General features: G+C 42.9%; 1 protein-coding gene across 1 annotated transcript in view; it reads left to right on the forward strand.

Annotated features, from left to right (window-relative positions):
- IYD (iodotyrosine deiodinase) overlaps nucleotides 1-7,078 on the forward strand; it is a 29,846-nt gene extending 22,768 nt beyond the window's left edge. The window contains exon 5 of the mRNA XM_038396284.2: nucleotides 4,462-7,078. Within this exon, the coding sequence (XP_038252212.1) occupies nucleotides 4,462-4,644 (183 nt within the window). The 3' untranslated portion in view covers nucleotides 4,645-7,078. The remainder of the gene's footprint in view (nucleotides 1-4,461) is intronic.
- Nucleotides 7,079-26,012: the final 18,934 nt, after the last annotated feature.

Genomic DNA, 26,012 nt, shown 5'->3' on the forward strand with positions numbered 1-26,012 from the left:
TAGGCCCCTTGCCCTCTACCGGCTGCTATACCTCCACAGCTTGACCCTGACAGTGTAGTTCAGGCCTGGCCCAGAGTACCTTCTGGACTGTTCCAAGAGAAAGCATTTCCATGATGAACTTATGGTTCAACAAGCAGGGCCAGTACCAGAAACAAAGGGACTTAAGACTGGAGAAAAAGCATGCCAAGAGGCAGGAGGAAGGCTGAGGCTTTCTGCACAGCTAGAGGACTGTGTTTCAGCTCGGGACTAGGCACTTGCTACACAGTTCCTGGTTTTTTGGAAATGTTCTTTTGTAACTGTTTGGATATTGTATGGGAAGTCATCTGCATGGCAATGGGTGACTGTTGTACTGTTTTGACACATTTATAAATAAAGCCTTTTATCTCATCAAAGTTTATTGCTATCACTGCATCTCATCATACAATCATGAATTGAAATAATAAAGCTAAACACATGACTGGGAACAATTAGGAATTAATAAGCAAACACTATTCCTCTATACAGTTAGGTACAGCAATCCACTCTTCAATCACTTCCTTATATGAATACATATTGTGACTCATCCTCCACCCCCATTTCATAAGTGGTCATGTCATTAATAAGTACATTGCGTGGCAATCAAGCCCCCACCCTCCCAAGCACTGAACCCACCCCAAAGCAATTAGCCCCATACTTCCCCCACAAAAAGCACATTCATAGAGTACTATTCCCCCTCTTCCATGGGGCCATACAAGTCCATAAAGTGGGAGCACAAAGCATCCCTGACTTCTAATGCTAGGGTGCACCCGCTCCAGCTGTGCTAGGTGCATTTTCTGGCTGAGGGCACTGATTCAGCAGCCCCTCACTGTCATAGGTCCATTCAGGGGGAAATGGCTCACCTCTGGCTCCACAAAGATTGTGAAGATCACAGTAAGGTACAGTAATGCAGACAGCACTGATGATACTGGCATCTAAACATGTCTGTAGACATCTCCAATGTGATCTCAATCTGCCAAAAGCACATTCAAACAACCATTCTACATCTGCTCATCATATAATTAAACCATCTTTTGTCAGGACCTCTGAAATCAGAGCATGTTTCATATGCCAAGGCAAAAGTGGGCACATAGGGTTCCCTAGAATAATGCTAGGGACAGTAACTACATTTATGACCATGTCATTTGGTGGGAATGGTGTCCAGCCTGTCCGTGAATGTAGACTCCTGATTGGTAAGAAACCCTGGCATTGTGAACTTTCCCAATGCAGCCTACATTGACATTCATAAAGTGATCTCTGTGGTCCACGAGGGCCTGCATAACAATAGAGTAGTCCCCTTTGCATTTTATGTACTCATGTGGTCCTTGAGGAGGGTAAACTAGGGACACACGACTCCCATCAATGGTCCTGGCACAGTTTTTGGAAACCCCATTCTCTTAAAGCCAGCAATTACCCCAGGAATAGCTTTGTATGCCCGCCATCTTGGAGTTAACCCAATGCCTGACTGCCTCAAAAACCTCTGCCACTACTGTACCCATCGTCAACTTTCCAACACCAAACTGCTTGACCACGTTCTGGTTGGAAGCTGGCTACCCCAGACTGCTGACAGCAACCTCCTTCTGAACTGGCAAAGGTGATCTCATGCTTTTATGTTGAAGAGTTGGGGCAAAGCTCACAAAGCTCCAGAAATGTAGCTTCTTCGTGCAAAGAAACCCACTGCTAAACCCACTGCTGTCATCCCAGGTCCCTATGACAATGTGATCCCACCAGTCTGTGCTTGTGGCCCAGCACCAGATACACCAATCTTTGTAGGGGGCATCAGTGGCTATACGGAGTGTAACAAGCAGCATCAGCTAGTGCGAGTCTCCCATGCCAGGTTGCTCTTCCTCCCCCTCTTCCTGCTCCATCCAAAGCTCTGTCACACACCTTTGGTGGGTCAGAAAACATTGCCAAAATGTCCACTAGTGCCTCATGGAAGCTCTGCCCGTTTCCTGACACGAGTGAAAGTACAGCAAGAAAACTTCTGAAGTCTCCTCCATGTTGGTTGGCAGGCTGTGTTGGCTGCCTATAACTTCCTGTAACATGCAGGGTGGGCAGTACAGTTTTCCCACAGTGCACCAGTCAAAGGGCCAGAGCAACCACTTTTTGGGAGAGTGCTGGGAGTCTGGGATATGGTCAGTTTGACTTGGGTTTGCATGCTGCACTGTGGAAGCTGGAGCCCCAGGTTAGAAAATTCTTAATGTAGGATTAAGAATCAGTGTAGATGCTCAGGCCCTGGGTTCTCGAACACAGGTCAGCTGATCTGAATCTTGCTAACCCTGGTCTTACATTGCAGTGTAGACATACCCTATGTGATTCTCCGCTCCCCCTCCATGTAACTGCGTACAAGGGGGGTGCAATGAGGATGTGGCTAAAGGAAAAAGGTCAGAACCTGCATTTTATGTCCCCAAATGGCACGGTGCTCTCCTCTACTCACGGACGTCCTGCTCTACGTGTCTCTAGAGTTAGTCTGTCAGCCATTGTCCCCAGTCATGGAGACTTGTATTGCACACCTTGCTCTCTTTCCCAATCAGAATTAGTGGGCGTAATCAGGCTCCAGATTATCTCCAGTATCACCTTAGCCAATGCCTCATCCAGCCTGTCTCTCGATGCTCCCTACCAGCTCGAGAGTGGCCCTGCTCCTCAGGGTCATTTGTCAAGCTCAGAGGCAGATTAAAATTTCCTGGGGCACTGGGCCAGAGCAAGTAGGGGCCCCTTCATACCCCTTTTGCCTGTAGCCCCGACCACAGCCCCAACCCTTTCTGCCTCTTCCCCGGGGCCCACTCCTATTCCACCCAGGGTCCCCTCCATTCCCCTCCCACACTGCAGCCCCGAAACCCATTTTGCTCCTTTCTGCCTCCCCCGCCCACTCCACTGCAGCCCCAAGACTGGAGACTCTCCATTCCTGCACCACAGCCCAGGACGCAACGGGGAGTGAGAGCTCCTCCAGTCCCAGGGCCACAGCACGGGGGCTGAGTGTGGAGCTTCCCTTGCTGCCCCATGGCTTCTGTCAGGGACAGGTGGGGGGCGCTGGGGCTTCCCTTGTCTGGGGGCTTCTGCTGGGGATGGGGTCAGGGGCCACTGGGAGGGGCTTCCACACCCTGCCTGGTGCCGCTGGCGGGGAGCGGGGTCGGGGCACAAGATTCCCCTGCCTGGCACTGCGGCCATGGAGCAGGGTCAGGGTGCGGGGGTTTCCCCCGCCCCTCCGCCCAGCGACTGCGGCTCTGGGCTTCCACCACCCAGCAGTGGATTTTCTCGAGGGCCTCCCAGTTGGATGGGACCCCTGGCATGAAACCCGTTGGCCCAGTGGCAAATCTGACACTGGCCCAGCTTCTAGAAATTATTTTATACTCTTTCAGAAGAGAGCCAGCCCTATGACTCCATAATACTTAGCACTACTGCAGCTCGCACTCTGCCTCTTCAGATCACTAGACAAGCTATTTCAACAGGAAGTGCAACCTGTGAAAATGTCATAAAACTGGCTCTCCTTTAAACTCTATGCCCTTTCATTCTAAAGCACTCCCAAAATGCTTAACCAGTTAAGCACTGGGCCATGTGCTGCTTAAATCCACATGCACAACTACCATTGAATCAATGAGAGCTGTATGCTCATGTCATGTCTAGTATCTGATCTGAGTGTTTGGCGTAATTCTTCATTTCCTTGTGGGATTTTATGTGGGAGGACTGGGGAATAAGTGAATGGATTTAATGAATGGCTCTGGGTTTTTAAAAACAACCATCCCACCCACACCCCCAACATTTTCATAGAAGATGACAGGCTAATCCTGTTTGGCACCTCCTGAGAGGCATGGCACTAAAGGTGCAACCCCTGGGGAAAGGGAAAAAGCTTTGTCACCTTTGTGCCCTCTGGATTCTGGGCTGCTGCATGAACTGGAAAAGCCCCGTATGTAAGATTGAGCAGCCCACAGGATTGATGTAACTTCCAGCAGCCTCCTCGTAGCTGCCTTAGCTCAGAATCCCTGTAACACTAAGCACTAAGGTTAGGTCCCTTCCCAGATTCATCTGCCTTGAGGCCTGCAAGGCAATAGGCTGCATAGGACTGCTTATGCTAGCCTATGCTACCCCCACAGTGGAGGAGTTCCTTTTGACTCCTTCACTGCCCTCTAGGCTGCTGGAACCATGTGCAGGGGCTGGAGTGAGAATTGGCCTCTGAATATCAGTGGTGGCGCGGTGCGGGGGAGCAGAATATGCCATTTGCCCAGCAGCCTGGTGTGTTTTATTTTAAATAGGTTAGGAAATCTCCTTTGCTCCTGGTAAGGCTACAAATACGTTAGAGATGAGCTTTAAAGGTTTGAAGCATATGAGCATGTTTGGACTGTACAGTAGGAAGAGGGGCATGGAAGGTGAGCTACAAACTCGGAGGACTGAATTTTATTTTATTCAGTTTAAACTGCACCTTGCCTCTGTTTGTCTGTCTCGTTCTAGAACGTGGGTCTGGTCACAGTGACCTCTACACCTCTGAACTGTGGCCCTCGCCTCAGGGTGCTGCTCCAACGCCCAGCAAATGAGAAGTTACTCTTGCTGCTCCCTGTTGGGTACCCCAGCAAAGACGCCACCGTGCCTGATTTGACACGAAAGCCATTGGACGACATTATGGTGGTTATGTGAGCTTGGGACAACTAAGGAAAGAAATTACTAAAATGCTCACTGTAAAGCAACACTGTAAAGCCCACAATATGCTGCTTCTCTCTGTCTGTTATACACAGCTTATCTTTGTCCTCTTAAACCTACCTGTGGATCTGGCTGTTTATACCCATATGCCTTTTTAGCACTAGTAATTGCAGCAGCTGCATCCAGTAAGAGCAGCAAGCAATCAAGCTCTGTGAATCTGATAGCTGCTATTATTGATGAGCCTGGTTGGTTGTTCCAGGGATATGCACAATAGCCCTTCAGTTGCTTTTATTGCTTCAGTTTCCTCTCCCCATTAGGGAGCGACTCTTTCCCTAAATTGGGAAAGAACCTCCTCATCCTGATATCTTTTGATTGTCACTTGCACAGTTATCTTCCCTTCGGGGGTTTCAGCAGAGCAAGGCAGCAGAGAAGTTAGCAGAGAGTGGGAAGAAGTCTAAGCAGTTTGTACATTGCTTGATGTACACCAGTCAAACATCGCCTGCCCACGAGCTGCATTATCTTTTGCAGAGGAAGAGGATATCTTCACATATGTTAGTACTACTTCTGCTTGATCAAGATACTTGGAGACCTTGTCTAATCTAGACATTGTCTCTAAACTTACTTCCTTTGCTGCAACTGGTGTAAGCCCCATTAGGGGAAATCTAGGGCAGACATGGCACCCACTATGTTCTAACTGGTATCATCTACATGTCCTCTGGGCAGTTAGGTGGCATGACAATGAAAATGCAGGTTCCCTGTCTATGCTAGTACTCCCATCATTGCTGCCCCTAGTGAAGCAAATAGAGGGTATGTTTACACTACAATTAATTACCCATGGTTCACCTGGATTCAGGCCAAGGGGCTGTTTAATTGCAGTTTAGATATTCAGGCTTGGGCTGAAGCCCAGGCTCTAGGATCCTGCAAGGTGGGAGGGTCCCATAGAGTAAACCACAGTACTGACTTTGGGTTTGTCTGTACAGACAGGTGCTGCAGCTTAACTGAAGTTGTCATTTTAAACTGATTTTGTTAAACGCATGCAAGAACTATGTGTGTGGACAGTCTCATTTTGAAATCTTTTACTAAGGCAAAGTTACAATGAAATGTTAACATACTACATTGTACATCACTTCTTCAGGATCTGTTTAATATTCAAAGAACCTGGTTAAAAATTCTGGCTTCCTGGTTGGGGAGCCCACCTCGTCTTACACTAAAAAGGGTGAACATATTTCTAAACACCCATCCTCTTTTGGGCATTTCTCTTGTTTATGTATTGATCTGAAAGCTTTTCATTATAAGGACAGTCCATATTTTACTATATCACAATTCCATAGGAAGAGGAGTCACATTTTTCCAATAAAATGCAATACAAAGTCTAGCAGCTAACAATTTACTTGTCATTCTGTTTACTATGCAGATGCTTTCCTGGAGAGTTAAGTAAGCAGGTCAGGGGACCTTTAGGAAGCCACCATGTTGTCTTAAGATAAAGTTCTTTAATAATTTCCTTCAAAGCCATCTAATTCCTGCACACACATGCAAGCACGTTCCCCTTTCCCCACAACCACTGCAACAGAGCACCTCCCTAGCAGTAAAAATATGATGGCTTTTAACTGGTGTCAAATGCCATATATGTGGTCATTCATAAACAATTTATTTGAGCTATTCTCTTATTTTGGTCTAAACCAGATTTACTTTGGTTTAGTTTAAATTTATTAGGAAGAGGTTTAATCTACACAAAACTAAGGCCTTGTCTACAGGGAAAAGTTGTACTGGTGTGACATCAATTCGTTTTTAAAGGAATATAATTACGTTGGCACAAAGCTGGGTATGGACACACATTTTGGCTTAGCTTAAACCTGTTCCCAGCTGACTTAAGCTAAACCAAAGTTCCTTTTAAAGTGAAATAAGTGGAACTACTGACAGGTTTCAACTTTTCTAACTGAACCAGTTTAATTAAACCAGTGTATGAGCAAGATCTTGTATTATATGGTGGTGGTTAAAAGAGTGAACACAAAATGAACTGTCAAAAAACAAAAACTGTTCTCTTTTTTCCATTCTTTGACTCTGGAAATTAATATATTAACACATCAAAAAGAAAATGAACCTGTAAATTGTTCATCGATTGTATGGAAATGACTCTGTTGAAAATTCCATCCAGCAAAGAGCCTTTGATACTGCAAAGCACATGTAAAAAAACAGAAAAATATCAATCCAAATACAAACATCTTGATAGTATTACAACAGTTGATGACACTGTATGAGAGAACCTTTTCAATCATGTTTAATGCTACTGTTATGTCAAGCCTGCTTAGATCTGCCAATATTGTACAACTATGCTATCATTTTTAAGACAGAAGTGAAATTGGAAGATAAGAAATTTTGCTCTTCTGTTTTCCTGCAGGACTTCCTTAAATAAAATGAAACATTCCATCTACAGTGGTTTTACTCTTATTAATTGAAGACTTTTAACTTGTTTGGTTCTAATAACTAATATGGGCAGAGATTAGCTTGGTGGAAATAGCATTTGTGGAGTAGTTTTGTATATCAAAGAAATAAGAAGCGATGGAATGGATAAGACAGAGTCCATCTGGGAAAAAATTACATTGGGGAAGAAAACTATTAGAGCCTCCCCTGGGGATAGTGCTTGGGGTGTGCTATAGACCGCCGGGATCTAATTTGGATATGGATAGAGCCCTTTTTAAAGTTTTTAATAAAGTAAATACTAATGGAAACTGCGTGATCATGGGAGACTTTAGCTTCCCAGATATAGACTGGAGGATGAGTGCTAGTAATAATAGGGCTCAGATTTTCCTAGATGCGATAGCTGATGGATTCCTTCATCAAGTAGTTGCTGAACCGACTAGAGGGAATGCCATTTTAGATTTGGTTTTGGTGAGTAGTGAGGATCTCATAGAAGAAATAGTTGTAGGAGATAATCTTGGTTCAAGTGATCATGAGTTAATTCAGTTCAAACTGAATGGAAGGATTAACAAAAATAAATCTGCAACTAGGGTTTTTGATTTCAAAAGGGCTGACTTTCAAAAATTAAGGAAATTAGTTAGGGAAGTGGATTGGACTGAAGAACTTACAGATCTAAAGGTAGAGGAGGCCTGGGATTACTTTAAATCAAAGCTGCAGAAGCTATCGGAAGCCTGTAACCCAAGAAAGGGGAAAAAATTCATAGGCAGGAGTTGTAGACCAAGCTGGATGAGCAAGCATCTCAGAGAGGTGATTAAGAGAAAGCATACAGGAAGTGGAAGATGGGAGGGATCAGCAAGCAAAGCTACCTTATTAAGGACAGAACATGTAGGGATAAAGTAAGACAGGCTAAAATTCAATTAGAGTTGGACCTTGTAAAGGTAATTAAAACCAATAGTAAAAGGTTCTATAGCCATATAAATAAGAAGAAAACAAAGAAAAAACAAGTGGGACCGCTAAACACTGAGGATGGAGTGTAGGTTAAGGATAATCTAGGCATGGCCCAATATCTAAACAAATACTTTGCCTCAGTCTTTAATAAGGCTAAAGAGGATCTTAGGGATAATGGTAGCATGACAAACGGGAATGAGGATATGGAGGTAGATATTACCATATCTGAGGTAGACGCAAAACTCGAACAGCTTAATGGGACTAAATCGGGGGGCCCAGATAATCTTCATCCAAGAATATTAAAGGAATTGGCACCCAAAATTGCAAGTCCATTAGCAAGAATTTTTAATGAATCTGTAAAACTCAGGAGTTGTACTGTATGATTGGAGAATTGCTAACATAGTTCCTATTTTTAAGAAAGGGAAAAAAAGTGATCCGGGTAACTACAGGCCAGTTAGTTTGACATCTGTAGTACTCAAGGTCCTGGAAAAAATTTTGAAGGAGAAAGCAGTTAAGGACATTGAAGTCAATGGTAAATGGGACAAAATACAACACCGTTTTACAAAAGGTAAATTGTGCCAACCAACCCGATCTCCTCCTTTGAGAAAGTAACATTTTTTTAGACATAGGAAACTCAGTGGATCTAATTTACCTGGATTTCAGTAAGGCGTTTGATACCGTGCCACATGGGGAATTATTAGTTAAATTGGAAAAGATGGGGATCAATATGAAAATTAAAAGGTATAAGGAATTGGTTAAAGGGGAGACTACAACGGGTCCTACTGAAAGGCGAACTGTCAGGCTGGAGGGAGGTTACCAGTGGAGTTCCTCAAGGATCAGTTTTGGGACCAATCGTATTTAATCTTTTTATTACTGACCTCGGCACAAAAAGTGGGAGTGTGCTAATAAAGTTTGCAGGTGATACAAAGCTGGGAGGTATTGCCAATTTAGAGAAGGACTGGGATATAATACAGGAGGATCTGGATGAACTTGTAAACTGGAGTAATAGTAATAGGATGAAATTTAATAGTGAGAAGTGTAAGGTTATGCATTTAGGGACTAATAATAATAATTTTAGTTATAAATTGGGGACACATCAATTAGCAGTAACGGAGGAGGAGAAGGACCTTGGAGTATTGGTTGATCATAGGATGACTATGAGCTGCCAATGTGATATGGCTGTGAAAAAAGCTAATGCGGTTTTGGGATGCATCAGGAGAGGCATTTCCAGTAGGGATAAGGAGGTTTTAGTACCGTTATTCAAGGCACTGGTGAGACCTCACCTGGAATACTGTGTGCAGTTCTGGTCTCCCATGTTTAAGAAGGATGAATTCAAACTGGAACAGGTACAGAGAAGGGCTACTAGGATGATCCGAGGAATGGAAAACTTGTCTTATGAAAGGAGAATCAAGGAGCTTGGCTTGTTTAGCCTAACGAAAAGAAGGTTGAGGGGAGATATGATTGCTCTCTATAAATATATCAGAGGGATAAATACTGGAGAGGGAGAGGAATTATTTAAGCTCAATACCAATGTGGACACAAGAACAAATGGATATAAACTGGCCACCACGAAGTTTAGACTTGAAATTAGATGAAGGTTTCTAACCATCAGAGGAGTGAAGTTTTGTAATAGCCTTCCACGGGAAGCAGTGGGGGCAAAAGATCTATCTGGCTTTAAGATTAAACTCGATAAGTTTATGGAGGAAATGGTATGATGGGATAACATGATTTTGGTAATTAATTGATCTTTAAATATTCAGGGTAAATAGGACTAGTCCCCTGAGATGGGATATTAGATGGATGGGATCTGAGTTACCTAGGAAAGAATTTTCTGTAGTATCTGGCTGGTGAATCTTGCCCATATGCTCAGGGTTTAGCTAATCACCATATTTGGGGTCAGGAAGGAATTTTCCTCCAGGGCAGATTGAAAGAGGCTTGGAGGTTTTTTGCCTTCCTCTGTAGCATGGGGCATGGGTCATTTGCTGGAGGATTCTCTGCTCCTTGAAATCTTTAAACCACGATTTGAGGACTTCAATATCTCAAACATAGGTGAGGTTTTTCACAGAAGTGGGTGGGTGAGATTCTGTGGCCTGCGTTGTGCAGGAGGTCAGACTAGATGATCATAATGGTCCCTTCTGACCTTAGAATCTATGAATCTATGAAATGTCTCCCAGGCATTTTGTGGGGGGTTTCATTTTATATTCAGTCACCCATTAAAAATTTGAACCAAGGTAAAAATGTGAGTCTGTATTTTCTGAAGAGCTCAACACCCAGCAGCTCACCTTGTGACACTTATGGCCAGGTTTTCAAAACGGCTCAGAACCCAGACTATGGAGCTCGTGAAAATCTGGTACTGAGTGAGCAATACATGAAAGTCTGGGAAATCAAAAGTGTAACTGTAAAACACAAAGCTATTAAATCATCCAGTCCATCTCCCTGCCAATTCAGGGTTGTTCCCTACAAGACACTTTCTAATGTTTTCATTTTTCAGTTTCTTACTGTGCTTGGTTGAAGCTCAGAACTTTTTGATTCTTAACCCCCTTCTGAATCTCACCCAGTAGAAAGCTTGGCCTTTGAGAAGCTGTTAGCATGGAGTAAGGATAGTAAACTCAACTTTCTGATAGAGTTTTCTGGGATATCTCTAACACCAGGCCTGTGCTTGAACTGGTATAACTATTTCAATTGGGTATGATTTTTTTTTTCACTGAAATAGTTATACTAGTATAAAGGTGCCTTATACCATGATAGCTTATTCCCTTTCATAGAATAATAGAATATTAGGGTTGGAAGAGATCTCAGGAGGTCATCTACTCCAATCGCCTGCTCAAAGCAGGATCAACACCAACTAAATCATCCCAGCCAGGGCTTTGACAAGCCGGGCCTTAAAAACCTCTAAAGATGGAGATTCCAGCACCTTCCTAGGTAACACATTCCAGTGCTTCACCACCCTCCTAGTGAAATAGTGTTTTAAAAGCCTTTAAAAACAAGGACTGGTTTGCACAGCTCCTCACACACCAGCCACCTCAGAAAAGAATTGTGAGTGAATGAGTAAGGCTGTTGCTATGGTTGGAAGGCAGAGAAAAGAGTTCACAGGCTGGGTTGTTTGTATGTTCGTTCATTTTATTGTCCAAAGTGACTGTTGCCACTAGAGTTGTCCCAAGCAGCAACCCAATTTAAAAACACTTGCTACACAGTGCTTTTATTTATAAAAGAGTGAATGCAGATGCTAAAAAAAAATTGATAGTCATAAAAGTACACATTAAATATAGGGTCTGCATTAATCAGCTGATTGATTACACATGGTCCAGGTGCAACTCCATAGCGGTGATCCCCAGCTACTTGTCGAATTCCAATGCTACTTTTGTGACAGTCTCATGCCCTGGGCTGTGAATTGCCCAAACCTTTCCAGGCTTAGTATGTTTAAAACTATCCAACTTGCTCAAAGCCATAAATATAACAATTTGCAGCTTGCAACAGACATTTGTATAACTAGTTGTAGTTGGGACTAGGGCTAGCTCACTCACCCTGCCCCCTCTACTTCGTTTTATAAAAGATGCATGTTCCCTACCAGCTCACTCATAAGGACACCCTTCAGGTGAACAGCAGCATTGCCAGTTGGAAAGGTATAAAGGAAAAAAGATACAAAGATATCTTGGGATAGTAGCTACTTCTTCCAGTGATGCAAGGTGAGTCCTAGAGACTGCTTCCAGGGCTTACCCCTTTCCTACCTGCACTATTTACCACGCTCTGGTTCCAAGCACAGCCCAATTCTTTCTCTGGGTAGAAATCTTCACTGGTGTTATTGGTTGCAGCCTGAGCCTCCTCTTGTCTAGCCTTGAGCATGTACATGAAGTCAAGAATACTGTAAACTAGAAGCAGAGAAAAGAAACACTACAAACAATCTCTTCCAGTATGTAAAGCTACAGCTGCTCTCTACCACAAGCTCACATGTCCTATTAGGATCTCAAGGACTAAACAAGGTTAATAATATACAGCACCTGCTGATTCAGGTTAATGAGGGCCTGGTAGCTTAAGTGTGAAAATGTGCTCTGGGGAGAGGTGAATTCAGTGGTGTTGCAAGATTTTAGTTGGTCAGTTTTCTGGCCCATGAGATAAATTAACAGTATTTTGTACTCCTATGTACTCTCTCCCCCAGAGGGTCTCAATATGCTTTACATAAGAATGGAACCTCAGTGTCCAGGTGAGTTAAGTAAATGGTTATCCATGCTTTATCAATGAGTAAACTGAGGCACGGAGAGATGAAGAATCAGGGAGTAGCTAGTACATGAGCAGCCTTGCAAGGGGAGGAATGGGTTGAAGATGAAAGGAGCTTTCCTGCACCTTCACCAGAGTGGAAGGAGGTGCATTTTATAAACACGGGGAAATGGGGTGGGTTCTAGAGAGTCCACTTTGCTATTTCATATGACTTTCTCAGATAAATAGGCCCCATCTAACCCATCTTTCTTCCTCCCTCTATCCAGATATATGCCTGGACACCCTAAAATATAAGAATTGACTCTAACATTTCAGTGGGAGGGTACTATGAAACTACTGAAAATGTATGCAATTCAAAAAGATTAAGTAGTAGAGCCATACTGTCAAACAATGATTGGGAGTGGATGATAGAGGATGAATCACTCAATGTTTGTCTGTTCTGTTCATTCCCTCTGAAGCATCTGGCTCTGACTATGGTCTGAAGACAGGATACTTGGCTAGATGGACCATTGGTCTGACCCAGTATGGCCATTCTTATCTTATGCCTTATTTAGCTACTACCAATCTGAACTACTATGATGCAACTCTTATTTTGTATAGAGCATCATCTCTTAAACTGGGGTTCGTGGACCCCTGAGGGTCCCCGAGGGTACTCTGGGGGTCCCTGAGCCCTGCTGATCAACTCCTCCCCCTCCCTCCCAGCATCTCCTGGAATCTGGTGCGATCTCCCAGAGGCTATTGAAGCCAAATCAGGAGATTTTAGGTGCTAAAAGTCCAGTTGGGCTAAAGCAGGCTCTCTACCTGCCCTGACTCTGTGCCGCTCCCAGAAGTGGCTGGTATGTCCCTGCAGCCCCTGGGTCAGGGCAGAGGGTGTCAGCGCACTGCCCCCGCCCTGAGCGCCAACTCCACAGCTCCCATTGGCCAGAAACTGTAGCCAATGGGAGCTGCAGGGGCAATGCCTGTGAGCAGGGGCAGACCCCCTAACCACCCTGCCTCGGAGCTGCTGCCAGAGGATTGTGCCGGTTGCTTTCAGGAGCCATCCGAGGTAAGTGCTGCCTGAGGTAAGCACATCCTGGCCGGAGCTTCACCTCTCACCCTCTTCCGCACCACAACCCTCTGCCCCAGCCCAGATCCCACCCCCAAACTCCCTCCCAGAGCCTGCACCCCACACCCCTTCCTGCCCCCAAACTCCCTTCTAGAGCCCGAACCCCTTTCCATCCCCAAACTCCCTCCCAGAGCCCACACCCTCTCCAGCACCCTTGCCCCAGCCCAGAGCCTACATCCAAACTCCCTCCCGGAGCCTGCACCCCACACCCCCTCCTGCACCTTGCCCCAGCTTGATGAAAGTGAGTGAGGATGTGGGAGAGCGAGCGAGGGAGAGTGGGGGGGATGGAGTGAGTGAGGCGGGGCCTCGAAGAAGGAGCAGGGCAGGGGCTTGGCCTCTGGGAAGGGGGTGGGGCAAATGCTGAATGGGGGATCTTAGGGGTCCCTGAAAAATTTTAAATCAAAATGAGGGGCCTTGGGTTGCTAAAGTTTGAGAACCGCTGGTATAGAATCTTCCATACAAGCTATCTCCTCAAATGCTTTGCAGAGTTAATTCAGTAGCAGATTCAGGGATATGTGTTTTATTTCAATTTTTTGTTTTTTGTGTAATATTACTGTACAGGTGATGTATATAGAAAACCTACTTCACCCATAATTGCAATGCCGACAAATATAAATGTTGATCAAATGCATAATATAAATAGATTATTGGAAAACAATACAAGACTTTCTTATGCATTGAAAGGTGTCAGAAATACATAGCTATAGCTTGTAGAGTTTCATAAGAGTATAAAGTATAGCAGTAGTTGCTATATTTTAACCCAGGGTGAAGTGTCAATTAACTTGGATAGTGGCTGGCTGACTTCAAAACAAAGAATTTAAATATTTATTATTGTAAGATGTATTTAGAAAACAAAGTCACTAGAAGTACTAACTACCAGTGGAATTGTCAGAGGAACTGAGGAGTTGGGTGACTGACTGTGCTCTTTTGAATATCCCAGCAAGAATATGCAAGTGGAATAATTGTAAAGCTATGTAGGATTCATTTTATACCAAGAATTTGTTTAAATAAAATCTTTCCCTGAAACAACAAGTAGTATTTCCAAAATGTACTGCTATGCCAGGGTGTCAGCCCAGGATTTGAGCATCACGATGCAGTTCTAATGCTGTTTTAATTTATAACCTTAAAGGCCCACTGTGAGTAGATAGAAAAGGAGTACTTGTGGCACCTTAGAGACTAACGAATTTATTAGAGCATAAGCTTTCGTGAGCTACAGCTCACTTCATCGGATGCATTTGGTGGAAAAAACAGAGGAGAGATTTATATACACACACACAGAGACCTTCCTGCCAACACTACAAAAAGAAGGATTCTGGGTGGACTCCTCCTGAAGGTCGAAACAGCAGCCTGGATTTCTACATAGACTGCTTCCGCCGACGTGCACGAGCTGAAATTGTGGAAAAGCAGCATCGCTTACCCCATAACCTCAGCCATGCAGAACACAGTGCCATCCACAGCCTCAGAAACAACTCTGACATCATAATCAGAAAGGCTGACAAAGGAGGTGCTGTCGTCATCATGAATAGGTCGGAGTATGAACAAGAGGCTACTAGGCAGCTCTCCAACACCACTTTCTACAAGCCATTACCCTCTGATCCCACTGAGAGTTACCAAAAGAAACTACAGCATTTGCTCAAGAAACTCCCTGAAAAAGCACAAGAACAAATCCGCACAGACACACCCCTGGAGCCCCGACCTGGGGTATTCTATCTGCTACCCAAGATCCATAAACCTGGAAATCCTGGACGCCCCATCATCTCAGGCATTGGCACCCTGACAGCAGGATTGTCTGGCTATGTAGACTCCCTCCTCAGGCCCTTCGTTACCAGCACTCCCAGCTATCTTCGAGATACCACTGACTTCCTGAGGAAACTACAGTCCATTGGTGATCTTCCTAAAAACACCATCCTAGCCACTATGGATGTAGAAGCCCTCTACACCAACATTCCACACAAAGATGGACTACAAGCCGTCAGGAACAGTATCTCCGATAATGTCACGGCTAACCTGGTGGCTGAACTTTGTGACTTTGTCCTGACCCATAACTATTTCACATTTGGGGACAATGTATACCTTCAAATCAGCGGCACTGCGATGGGTACCCGCATGGCCCCACAGTATGCCAACATTTTTATGGCTGACTTAGAACAACGCTTCCTCAGCTCTCGTCCCCTAATGCCCCTACTCTACTTGCGCTACATTGATGACATCTTCATCATCTGGACCCATGGAAAAGAAGCTCTTGAGGAATTCCACCATGATTTCAACAATTTCCATCCCACCATCAACCTCAGCCTGGATCAGTCCACACAAGAGATCCACTTCCTGGACACTACGGTGCTAATAAGCGATGGTCACATAAACACCACCCTATATCGGAAACCTACAGACCGCTATTCCTACCTACATGCCTCTAGCTTTCATCCAGATCATACCACTCAATCCATTGTCTACAGCCAAGCGCTACGATATAACCGCATTTGCTCCGACCCCTCAGACAGAGACAAACACCTACAAGATCTCTATCATGCATTCCTACAACTACAATACCCACCTGCTGAAGTAAAGAAACAGATTGACAGAGCCAGAAGAGTACCCAGAAGTCACCTACTACAGGACAGGCCCAACAAAGAAAACAACAGAACGCCATTAGCCATCACCTTCAGCCCCCAACTAAAACCTCTCCAACGCATCATCAAGGATCTACAACCTATCCTGAAGGACGACCCATCACTCTCACAGATCTTGGGAGACAGACCAGTCCTTGCTTACAGACAGCCTCCCAATCTGAAGCAAATACTCACCAGCAACCACACACCACACAACAGAACCACTAACCCAGGAACCTATCCTTGCAACAAAGCCCGTTGCCAACTCTGTCCACATATCTATTCAGGGGATACCATCATAGGGCCTAATCACATCAGCCACACTATCAGAGGCTCGTTCACCTGCGCATCTACCAATGTGATATATGCCATCATGTGCCAGCAATGCCCCTCTGCCATGTACATTGGCCAAACTGGACAGTCTCTACGTAAAAGAATGAATGGACACAAATCAGACGTCAAGAATTATAACATTCAAAAACCAGTTGGAGAACACTTCAATCTCTCTGGTCACTCGATCACAGACCTAAGAGTGGCTATACTTCAACAAAAAAGCTTCAAAAACAGACTCCAACGAGAGACTGCTGAATTGGAATTAATTTGCAAACTGGATACAATTAACTTAGGCTTGAATAGAGACTGGGAATGGATGAGTCATTACACAAAGTAAAACTATTTCCCCATGGTATTTCTCCCTCCCACCCCACCCCCCACTGTTCCTCTGATATTCTTGTTAACTGCTGGAATTAGCCTACCTTGCTTGTCACCATGAAAGGTTTTCCTCCTTTTCCCCCCCCTGCTGCTGGTGATGGCTTATCTTAAGTGATCACTCTCCTTACAGTGTGTATGATAAACCCATTGTTTCATGTTCTCTGTGTGTGTGTATATAAATCTCTCCTCTGTTTTTTCCACCAGATGCATCCGATGAAGTGAGCTGTAGCTCACGAAAGCTTATGCTCTAATAAATTTGTTAGTCTCTAAGGTGCCACAAGTACTCCTTTTCTTTTTGCGAATACAGACTAACACGGCTGTTACTCTGAAACCTATGAGTAGATAGGCCTGCTATAGAATTATAGGATTGGAAGAGACATTCAGAGGTCATGGCAGGACTAAGTATTATCTAAACTATTCCTGACAGGTGTTTGTCTGACCTGTTCTTAAAAATCTCCAATGATGGAGATTCCACAACCTCCGTAGACAATTTATTCCAGTGTTTAACCAACCTGACAGGAAGTTTTTCCTATGTCCAACCTAAACCTCCCTTGCCGCAATATAAGCCTGTTTCCAGGATGACTGTGAGCCACTGATAACTACTCTCTAGGAATGGTTTTCTAACCAGTTTTGCACCCACCTTATAGTGGCTCCATCTAGGTTGCATTTCCCTAGTTTGTTTATGAGAAGGTCATGTGAGACAGTATCAAAAGCTTTACTAAATCTACTATATAACCTTTAAAACTCATTAAGGCCAGAGAAACAAAACCTGGGATCCAAACACCTCTAATCTTTGGACTGGCTTAAATCTGGACCAAATTTTGTATCTTTAACTCTAGCTCCCCTTTTGCAGGAGTTCCACTGCAAATAACAGATCATCAGAAGACTAGAATATGAAGGATGGTTACTTGATCACCACTACTAACTCCAGCTGTAGTATGTAACGGCATAAGACATAGCAGAATTATATCTGAGTGGTATCTGAATGGTCAGTCACTTACAAAAGGTTTCAAGCACTCTCCTAGAAAGGAAGAGCTCCCATTTTCTTAGGGAGACATCAGATATCACTATTCTTGGAATACACAGAATCACTCTAGGGGAAAAAAGCCCCAAGGGAAGAAGAAATCTTCTGAAGACTCCTCTCCCTCCTCCCCAGCCAACTTTTTGGATTAACTGCTAGTGAGGTAGAGAGACTACTGAGCTTTGAAGGGAGGGTGGTTGACTAACTTGATAGAGTAGGACTTATTATAAAAGCGGAACAGTAATTAGGTGAAACGGATACTATAGCTTAGGTAACAGTCAGACACCACAAGGAACCCAATAGCCCTATCAGGGTATCAGCAACTAATCATATGAATATCTTCTCAGCACCATTCATAAACTCTACCTACCATCCAATGCGTTGTTCCATTAGCAATGAATTGCATGGAAGACCTTCCCTGAACTGCTTAATAAAATCACCTCCTTCTTCAAATTTCTCCCTCAGACCTACCTCTGCTGTGATGCCTACAAGTAATTAGCCAATTACTAATGGCTAAGTGAGAAGGACAGGTTTTATATATATATATATAAAACTGTGCATATTTTGTCCCTCTTCTACTCTGCATTTCTCACTTGTCTTTTTAGGTTGTAAACTTCTCAGGGCAGGGATTGGGTCTTGCTAAATGTATGAACAGAAAGTAGTGTGTTGTCCCCCCTGCTTCTCCCCCTTCTACAGAAAGTCAAAACATTACTTTCAAGAATATAGGTGCCATTATATGCCTGTTAACTGTGTTGAACTGTTCTCTTAGGGCATGTCTACTCTGCAGTTAAAAACCCACAGCTGGCCTGTTTTAGCTGACTTGGGAGAGCGGGCTGTTTAACTGGTGTTTGCCGTTTGGGCTAGGGCTGCAGCCTGAGGTCTGGGACCCTCCCACCTCCATGCTGGAGACTTCCAGAGGAGACGTGAGTGACCCAGACAGCAGACATAGCTCTCAGCTGCTCCTTGTTATGTAACGCTGCTTGTCACTTTGGATCCCATCACCTTCTGTTAATGGACAGGCTGAGTTGTCTTAAATCTTTTTTGGCACAATGCCAAGAGTAGAAAGATAAACAATAGATCACCTAGACTAAGAAAATCTTGTATTAAAAGATGAGAGAGATTCTCGCCCCCCCCCTTTTTTAAATTCTATTCTCACTATTGAACTTGTTCTCTACCCCTGCCTTTGGCTGCTTCCTTTCCATTCCAAAGTTTGTTTATTGCCATTGATAACTTTCTGTACAAAGCTGAGCTTTCCCACCAATGCCTTATCTATTAGATCTATTTCTATTTACCTGTTCCATCAAATAGAACCACAACTATGAAATCTTTGTAAGTGTAAATTTCGTAGGATGCTTCTTCGCTCTTTTAAACATCAAGATGCCTATGCTAGGTAGCACTGGGTTAGGAGAAGAACCTTACTTCACAAGGGTTAGAAGGTAAAATCCTATTGGGCTAAATTGATTGCTGGCAATACAACTACAATTCTTTTTTTGATCTTTATAATGGAACAAGTTCTACGTAAACTTAGGACCAAAGAGGGCTATTTTGGAAGGATCTTTGTAAGAAGATTTGAAAAGTCAAACCCCTCTGGTGCTACATTTCCACAGTTAAAAAAAAATTGAATAATCCTCTTAAGTAACAGGCTTACTGATCATGAAATGAATGTAGAGATGCTGGTTTAAGGAGAAATTATATTTGTTTTCCTCTGGATTTACAGCTGGAGTAACAAGACATGAGCGATCTTAATAAGATCAAGTGGGGCTATCAAGTTGTAGGAGCTTTAGGCTGATGTCACAGATAAATGGGTCACTCTCAACATGCTAAATCATACCAACATATGAAAATCTCTGCATTTCTTATAAATAAAAAGATGCTTATCTTTAAATGCCATGCTTAGGTTTAGGAGCAGTGTACCTATAATTGATCATCCAAATTAGACTGTCCTGTAGAAGCAATTTGGAAGTACACAATTGTTTTTTAAACAATGGGAGGAAATAGCCTGTAGACATATCCCAAAGAGCTAAATTACTCTCATGTCTACAATAGATGGTGGTGACTGTTTCCTCCTTATGGTTAGGAGCTCAGCCTACAAAACTCTGTAAGACAAGAGTTTCCCTGGGCAAACTATTTCCATTTAAAGAGTACATGTCTGATAGCTAAGAAGCTTTGAATAAAACAATCGTAAATATTCTGTTAATCAAAACTCACAAGAAATCCTGTGCATGTAAAGTATAGCTGATTGAACAATAGTGAGATCTTCAAACTATATAGGGACTATTTCTTACTAACATAGTATGAGATGGTATTAGATGGTCCCTGCCCAAAAGAGCTTACAATTGAAGCTTAAGACAAGATACAGCACCTTGATACAATAACAATCAGGAAAAGCACAAAATAGCAGCAAGACAGTTATGAGCCGTGTAATAAGGAAACAGCAAACCATCTACTCATCAATGTCAACTTTACGTGCCTGCAGTGAATTTTCAGCATGAAACCATCCTCCTCTCCTCTGAATAGAACTATGTAACTTATTTGGTGAGTATTACCTTCCGATTTGTGTTGGTAAATTGTCCGGGAATGGACAGTGAAATTCATGAATTTAGTCATTACTCAGAATTATTAATGAATTTCTTTAGCACGTAATTGATGTTCTGTGGATCATTTGAATTGCAAATGAACATACAATTTGCAATTCATGCTGTAATTAGATAACTCAGTGTCCTTGGTAAATTTGATTGCAATATTCTAACCTTGTGCTGTGTTGGTTAGATACAAGTCATCCAATCGGTGTAGAAAAGCAATACTACATGACCTCTTTTCAGAGTAGCAGCTATGTTAGTCTGTATTCGCAAAAAGAAAAGGAGTACTTGTGGCACCTTAGAGACTAACAAATTTATTTGAGCATAAGCTTTCGTGAGCATCCGATGAAGTGAGCTGTAGCTCACAAAAACTTATGCTCAAATAAATTTGTTAGTCTCTAAGGAGCCACAAGTACTCCTTTTCTTTTTACATGACCTCTGTAACTAATCCAGAGTGAATTTGCAGATTTTATGATCAAATAGCTAAACACTAGTTTTTTATGTGTATTTGTACTAGTAAAGGTTGAATGCTTGAATGTTTGTAGAAAACAAATGTGAAAGAGTTGCAAATGTGATTGAATCAAAATTCACTTCAGAATTCAGACACATTAGTGCTGACCTGCTAGTATTCATGCTTTCAAACCCTATTGGATGTGGGAGGTGGAGTGGACCAGCTATGATCAGGGACCCAGGAGCAGCATGGAGGAACACCCTGCTGCACAAAGGCCCAAAGTCTTTTTGGGATTTTCCCTGCAGAACACAAGATCACCTCCTGACTGAAGGGTCATCACACTTCCTATCCACTCCACAATAGTGAAACTGTACCTCTTTCACCCCAACCTATAGGTTTCAAGTTGCAAAGATCCCATGGCATCAAGTAGTTGGGTTGGGGGGAAAAATATCCCTGCAGTGGGTTATTCTGTGTGAAGCAGCCTTTATAATAATGGAATTGTACTCTACATGACTGTAATTTTTTTTAACCGAAACTACCTTTCCATAAGCAATGGCAATTAAAATATATAAATGGATCTTTTCTCCATGCATCTTAGATTCTGAACATCAAAGCTGTTTAAGAATGTTTGTTGTGCTTTTTAAGAACTGAAGCACTATTTAAACGTCAGAAGAAGTTGCTAAATTTTAATTAGTTATTTTCTCATTTATTTTCCTAAATAAAGCCTTGGCACTTGTCAGTTAACTGTTCAATTGTCCTTTGTGTAGCATTAATGATTTTCCACCTCTATCTGCTTCTAATTGTCAACAAGGAAATGTGCAAAGTAATGTACTAGCAAGAATTGAATTAATTGTTGTTACCTTGAGACCACTAGATGGCATAATTACGCTACGTGAAACATGGGCTCTTGGGTGCCAGGTCAAAAAGGTTTTAGAGTAGCAGACAGAAAAGGAGTACTTGTGGCACCTTAGAGACTAACAAATTTATTAGAGCATAAGCTTTTGTGAGCTACAGCTCACTTCATCAGATGCATCCGATGAAATGAGCTGTAGCTCACGAAAGCTTATGCTCAAATAAATGTGTTAGTCTCTAAGGTGCCATAGGTCAAAAAGGGTTTGCACAGTAATTAAAAAATTGGCATATTGTTAAATCACTTGAGATTTCATTTTCCTGTGACTATAAATCCTTATAATTTCATTTCAACTTTATGCTTGGTAGATAAACTAAATATAGATGTGCTTTGAGTTAGTCACCCAAACAGATTGTCACATAGATGATGATGCTTTAATAAATGTCTATTTCCCCTCTGTGGTACATCCTGACCAAGAAAGGGCCCGGTTATTCTTTTGTATATTTCCCATTTATTTTCACTTGTCTCCCTAATGCCCACTTATACCTCTATACTCCTGCTCAAATCTCCACAGACCTAACCTATTTGCAGTTAGAACATAGAAGCTGGCCAATTTCTTCCCACAAACTTTTTTCCAATGCTAGCTAGTTCAAAAGACTTCACTTGTAAATGTACATCATAAACCATTTCAGCCTGAATGTGCCATGGCTGGTGATGACCCATGTTATAGTTCTGCCACGTGACTGAAAGATCTTTGGGAGTGATTTCCCTACTTGTGATGCATTCAGCTCTCTTTGGATACTGCTATCATCAGTTAATTAATTATGGAAAACATTATCTGCAGTTAAACATTTTCTCCACTATTCTACTACTAATAATCGATGCAAAGTCATTTACACTAAAGAACAATGTTACCCCACTCTGGCAATGTAAACGGGCTTTAGAGTGGGCAATCTGATACATTTACACTCATTTAAGACTCCTTTCCACTGCCAAAAAGAGTGTAAATCAACCTTGCTCTAAATGAGAATCAGGCCCATGGCTTTAAGTAAATAGTTTAAGACATAACTTCCTTTATATTACAAACTTCAGTGGTCTTAAGAGCTAGAACAGAGCATCCTTCTTTCTGAAGACGGCCTAAAATGGGAGGAGGCCAGGGGTGAAATACAGTGTGAGTGTATGGATACAATGAGACACGCAAACTAACTTTAACATAATGTTAAAGTTGAGAAATTAAGTACTCCGTGTATGTTGGCTGGAATTTTGAAAGAGGCTTAAGAGAGCTAGTACCTAACTCTCACTGAAAGTCAATAGAAAAGGAGTACAGTGAGCTGGTTGCCTACCTGCCCTCTGTGCCTTTGAAAAGGTTCTGCCCCTCCTTAAGAGCTAAGGAATTCTACATGAATTCCCATTGCACATTCTGTACATTTTAATGGTAGACAGTAGATGTAATACACAAAGTACAGTAGTATTTGTGGTTGGAAGATAGCCTGGTGGTTAAGGCCCAGGACTTGGAGCCAAGAGATTTATTCCTGACCCCTCTGTGACCTTGAGCAAATCATTTAACGTCTTTGTGCCTCTCTTTATCCTTCTGTATATGGTTACTGGAAAGCATGTTTGAGTGCAAAGAGTAGTCCACATAGGAAACTCAGGAGAAAAAAATAACAAAGTAGTCCTTGAAACACAAATGATCTCCTGATAACCCGTACTCACTTTTGCTGCACACATCGTTTTTCCAGATTTCATATCTGTGTTGTATGTGCCTAAGCCTTGTCTTTGTGTGCTCATTAATCACGCACATGTTCTTCCCGTAAAAGTCATAGATATTGAAAGAATACTGGAAGTGTAGGAGGCAAGGAGTGGATAAACACTTCAGAAATATTTTAACATTATGCACACTCTGTCAGCAATGAACTCTGTGCACTGAAGGGAGCAAAATGTGTCGGTAGGAACATAAAATCCTGTTGACTGCTATTTGCTCTGCATTTTGGTTCTTTCCAAGGGTGATTTCAGATTTCTACTTAATACAAAATGTTAAATAATCCTCATCTATAGTCTGTTGTCATCCTGTCTTTCATGAAGAGGAAAGTAACTTATTAGTATGAGACAGCCACTGGCTGGAACAGTACAGTAAAAGGTATCATCCATGAATAGGGCAAAAGGACACTTAGAATACTGCATGAATGATGCTTAGGTAGGTATGATCTTTGTAAGTTACTTGTATTGTACTTTGATTAACTGATTCTTGCATGCTTTGCCTGGTTGCCACTATGGGCCGTGCAGAACACCAAGGGAAAAATGTTTGCAGGCTTGCAAGGAAAGTAGAACTCATTTTTCATTCTACCAGTGAAATAGTTGCTATAGAGGAAAGTCTGTCTGGGAAGTCTGAGCACTGTAAGTTGATAAAGAAAAGAACAAATGCATGGCTTTGGGTGGAAGGGAGGAGAAATAGGAGGGAGGCGATTGATTTAATTCCCCAAGCTAAATAACAGACCTGAAAGATCCTATGCCAATAATACTGCGGTAATTTTCCTAGGCACTGTAGCGGCACTGTTGTAAGCTGTAGCGAGTTTTGGGGTGGCTTCTGAGACCTTATCCACTCAGTTGTTTCTAAGAACGGAGCTTAACTCAAAACTCGTCAAAGAAGTTTCTTTATTGGCATACAATCAAACTACACTTCAGTTGATCACGCTTAATTGTAGGGTGTGGGTATAGGGCATACCAGACACCAAAATTACACAGCAAACGTCTTCCTTTACATACTCGTACACATTACATTGCATCACGCATTTTGGAATTAGCTTGGTCACTTTTGTAGGAATCAATCTCTGTACAGCATGCTCTGCCCATGTGCTGTAGGCACAACTTACTCTTTACTTCATCTTTGCATTTCCAACTTATCTCGTCCATTGTAAATGGTTCCCTGGGTGTTCCCCTTTATCTTAGCATTCTGTACAGATATTCTGCTTCCAGACTGCTGATCCATTTACCTCTCTAATCTCGTCTCCCAAGAACGGAGGTCTCACCCATGTCCAATTACTCATGCAAAGCCAGGCCTGCAGAGTCCAGCGGCTCCTAGTGGCAGGCGAAAATTCTTCAGGAGAAATGGAATTCTGTGAAATTCTCCATTGCGCAGTGGCGCAGAATCCCCCAGGAGTGTAAGTTGTCAAGGTAAAAGTTTCTTAAGCACCTTTGTCTCTGCTTCTTGGCATGACCAATGCTGCCACCCTCTAGGCATCTGACCTCCCCATTGCCTGCCTAAGGCCAAGAACAATCCAAGAAACAAGGAAAGATAAGTGTTTGCCTCCCTAAATCGCATATGAGGCCTAATTGGTAGGCATACTCAGAGGCTGACGACTGGATTGGGCCCTGTTCAAAATCTGGCCTCCACTGAAGAGGTGGGGGTGCCCACAATATAATTTTTAGCCCAGTGGCTAGAGCACTTCCCTGGGAGACCCAGGTTCAGTTCCCCCCTCTGCCTGAAAGGAAAGAGGATTTGAACAAGGATGTCCTACCTCTCATGAGCATGGTCTAGCCACTGGGCTATGGGATATTTTGATGTGGGGCTTCCTCCATCTTTCATGCTGAAGTTGTTCCACTTGGATAAATAATTCGAGTGACTGGACCCAGAGGCTACCACTTCCCAGGTGGGTGCCCTGACCACTGAGCTACAGAATCATTTCCTCACTCACTTTCTGGCCCAGCAATGGCAGGGGAACAACTCCACAGCTGCTCTTTATGGGCATTGCATCCCCCTAAATCCTTTCCTATAGGTTTTTACCATAATAGGGGTGGTGATCCAGGCCATTATTTTGGGATTGGTCAGACAAGCACTGGTACAGCCTAGCATTTCTCACTCTTGGTCGGGGTTGAGTCTGCAGCAGTTTTAATGAACACATTGTCAACTGATTAATTGTATTTTTACACAGTAAAAATTCAGCACTGATACATGCTGCGTGCACTTCCAATGACTTCATTTGGAAATGTCCAATCGTATCTGAGCGGGAGCTGTAAAGTGCAGGTTACAATGACAACATCTTTTGTCAATAGTACAGGATTTCCTGGGATTATGTTCAAATTCTTGACAGTCGTGGGGGGGAAACATTATGGTCCCTGACAAAGTCCTGAGAAGGCCTCCAGTATTTCATAATTTTACAAGGTCACTGGGCATTATTCCAACCAGCAGCCTGCTTTGAGCATAATGAGTCTGAGTTGCATGTAGTCCTGTTGGATGATATTTAAAATCCACAACTTCAATGCAATCTGCATTCTGGCACTTTCTTACGGCTCATGACTATGTTTCTTGAAGAGCTAAATATTGTGAAGATACATGTACTTGTAGCAATGGATCCTTAGTGTCACTTTGCCATATAGACTATGGTTATGTCTACACTACAGCTTATGTCAGCATAATTTATGTCACTCAGGGATGTGAATAAACCACCCCCATGAGCAATA

This window comes from Dermochelys coriacea, chromosome 3 (genome assembly GCF_009764565.3).
Source record: "Dermochelys coriacea isolate rDerCor1 chromosome 3, rDerCor1.pri.v4, whole genome shotgun sequence".
In the NCBI taxonomy this organism is placed as follows: domain Eukaryota; kingdom Metazoa; phylum Chordata; order Testudines; family Dermochelyidae; genus Dermochelys; species Dermochelys coriacea.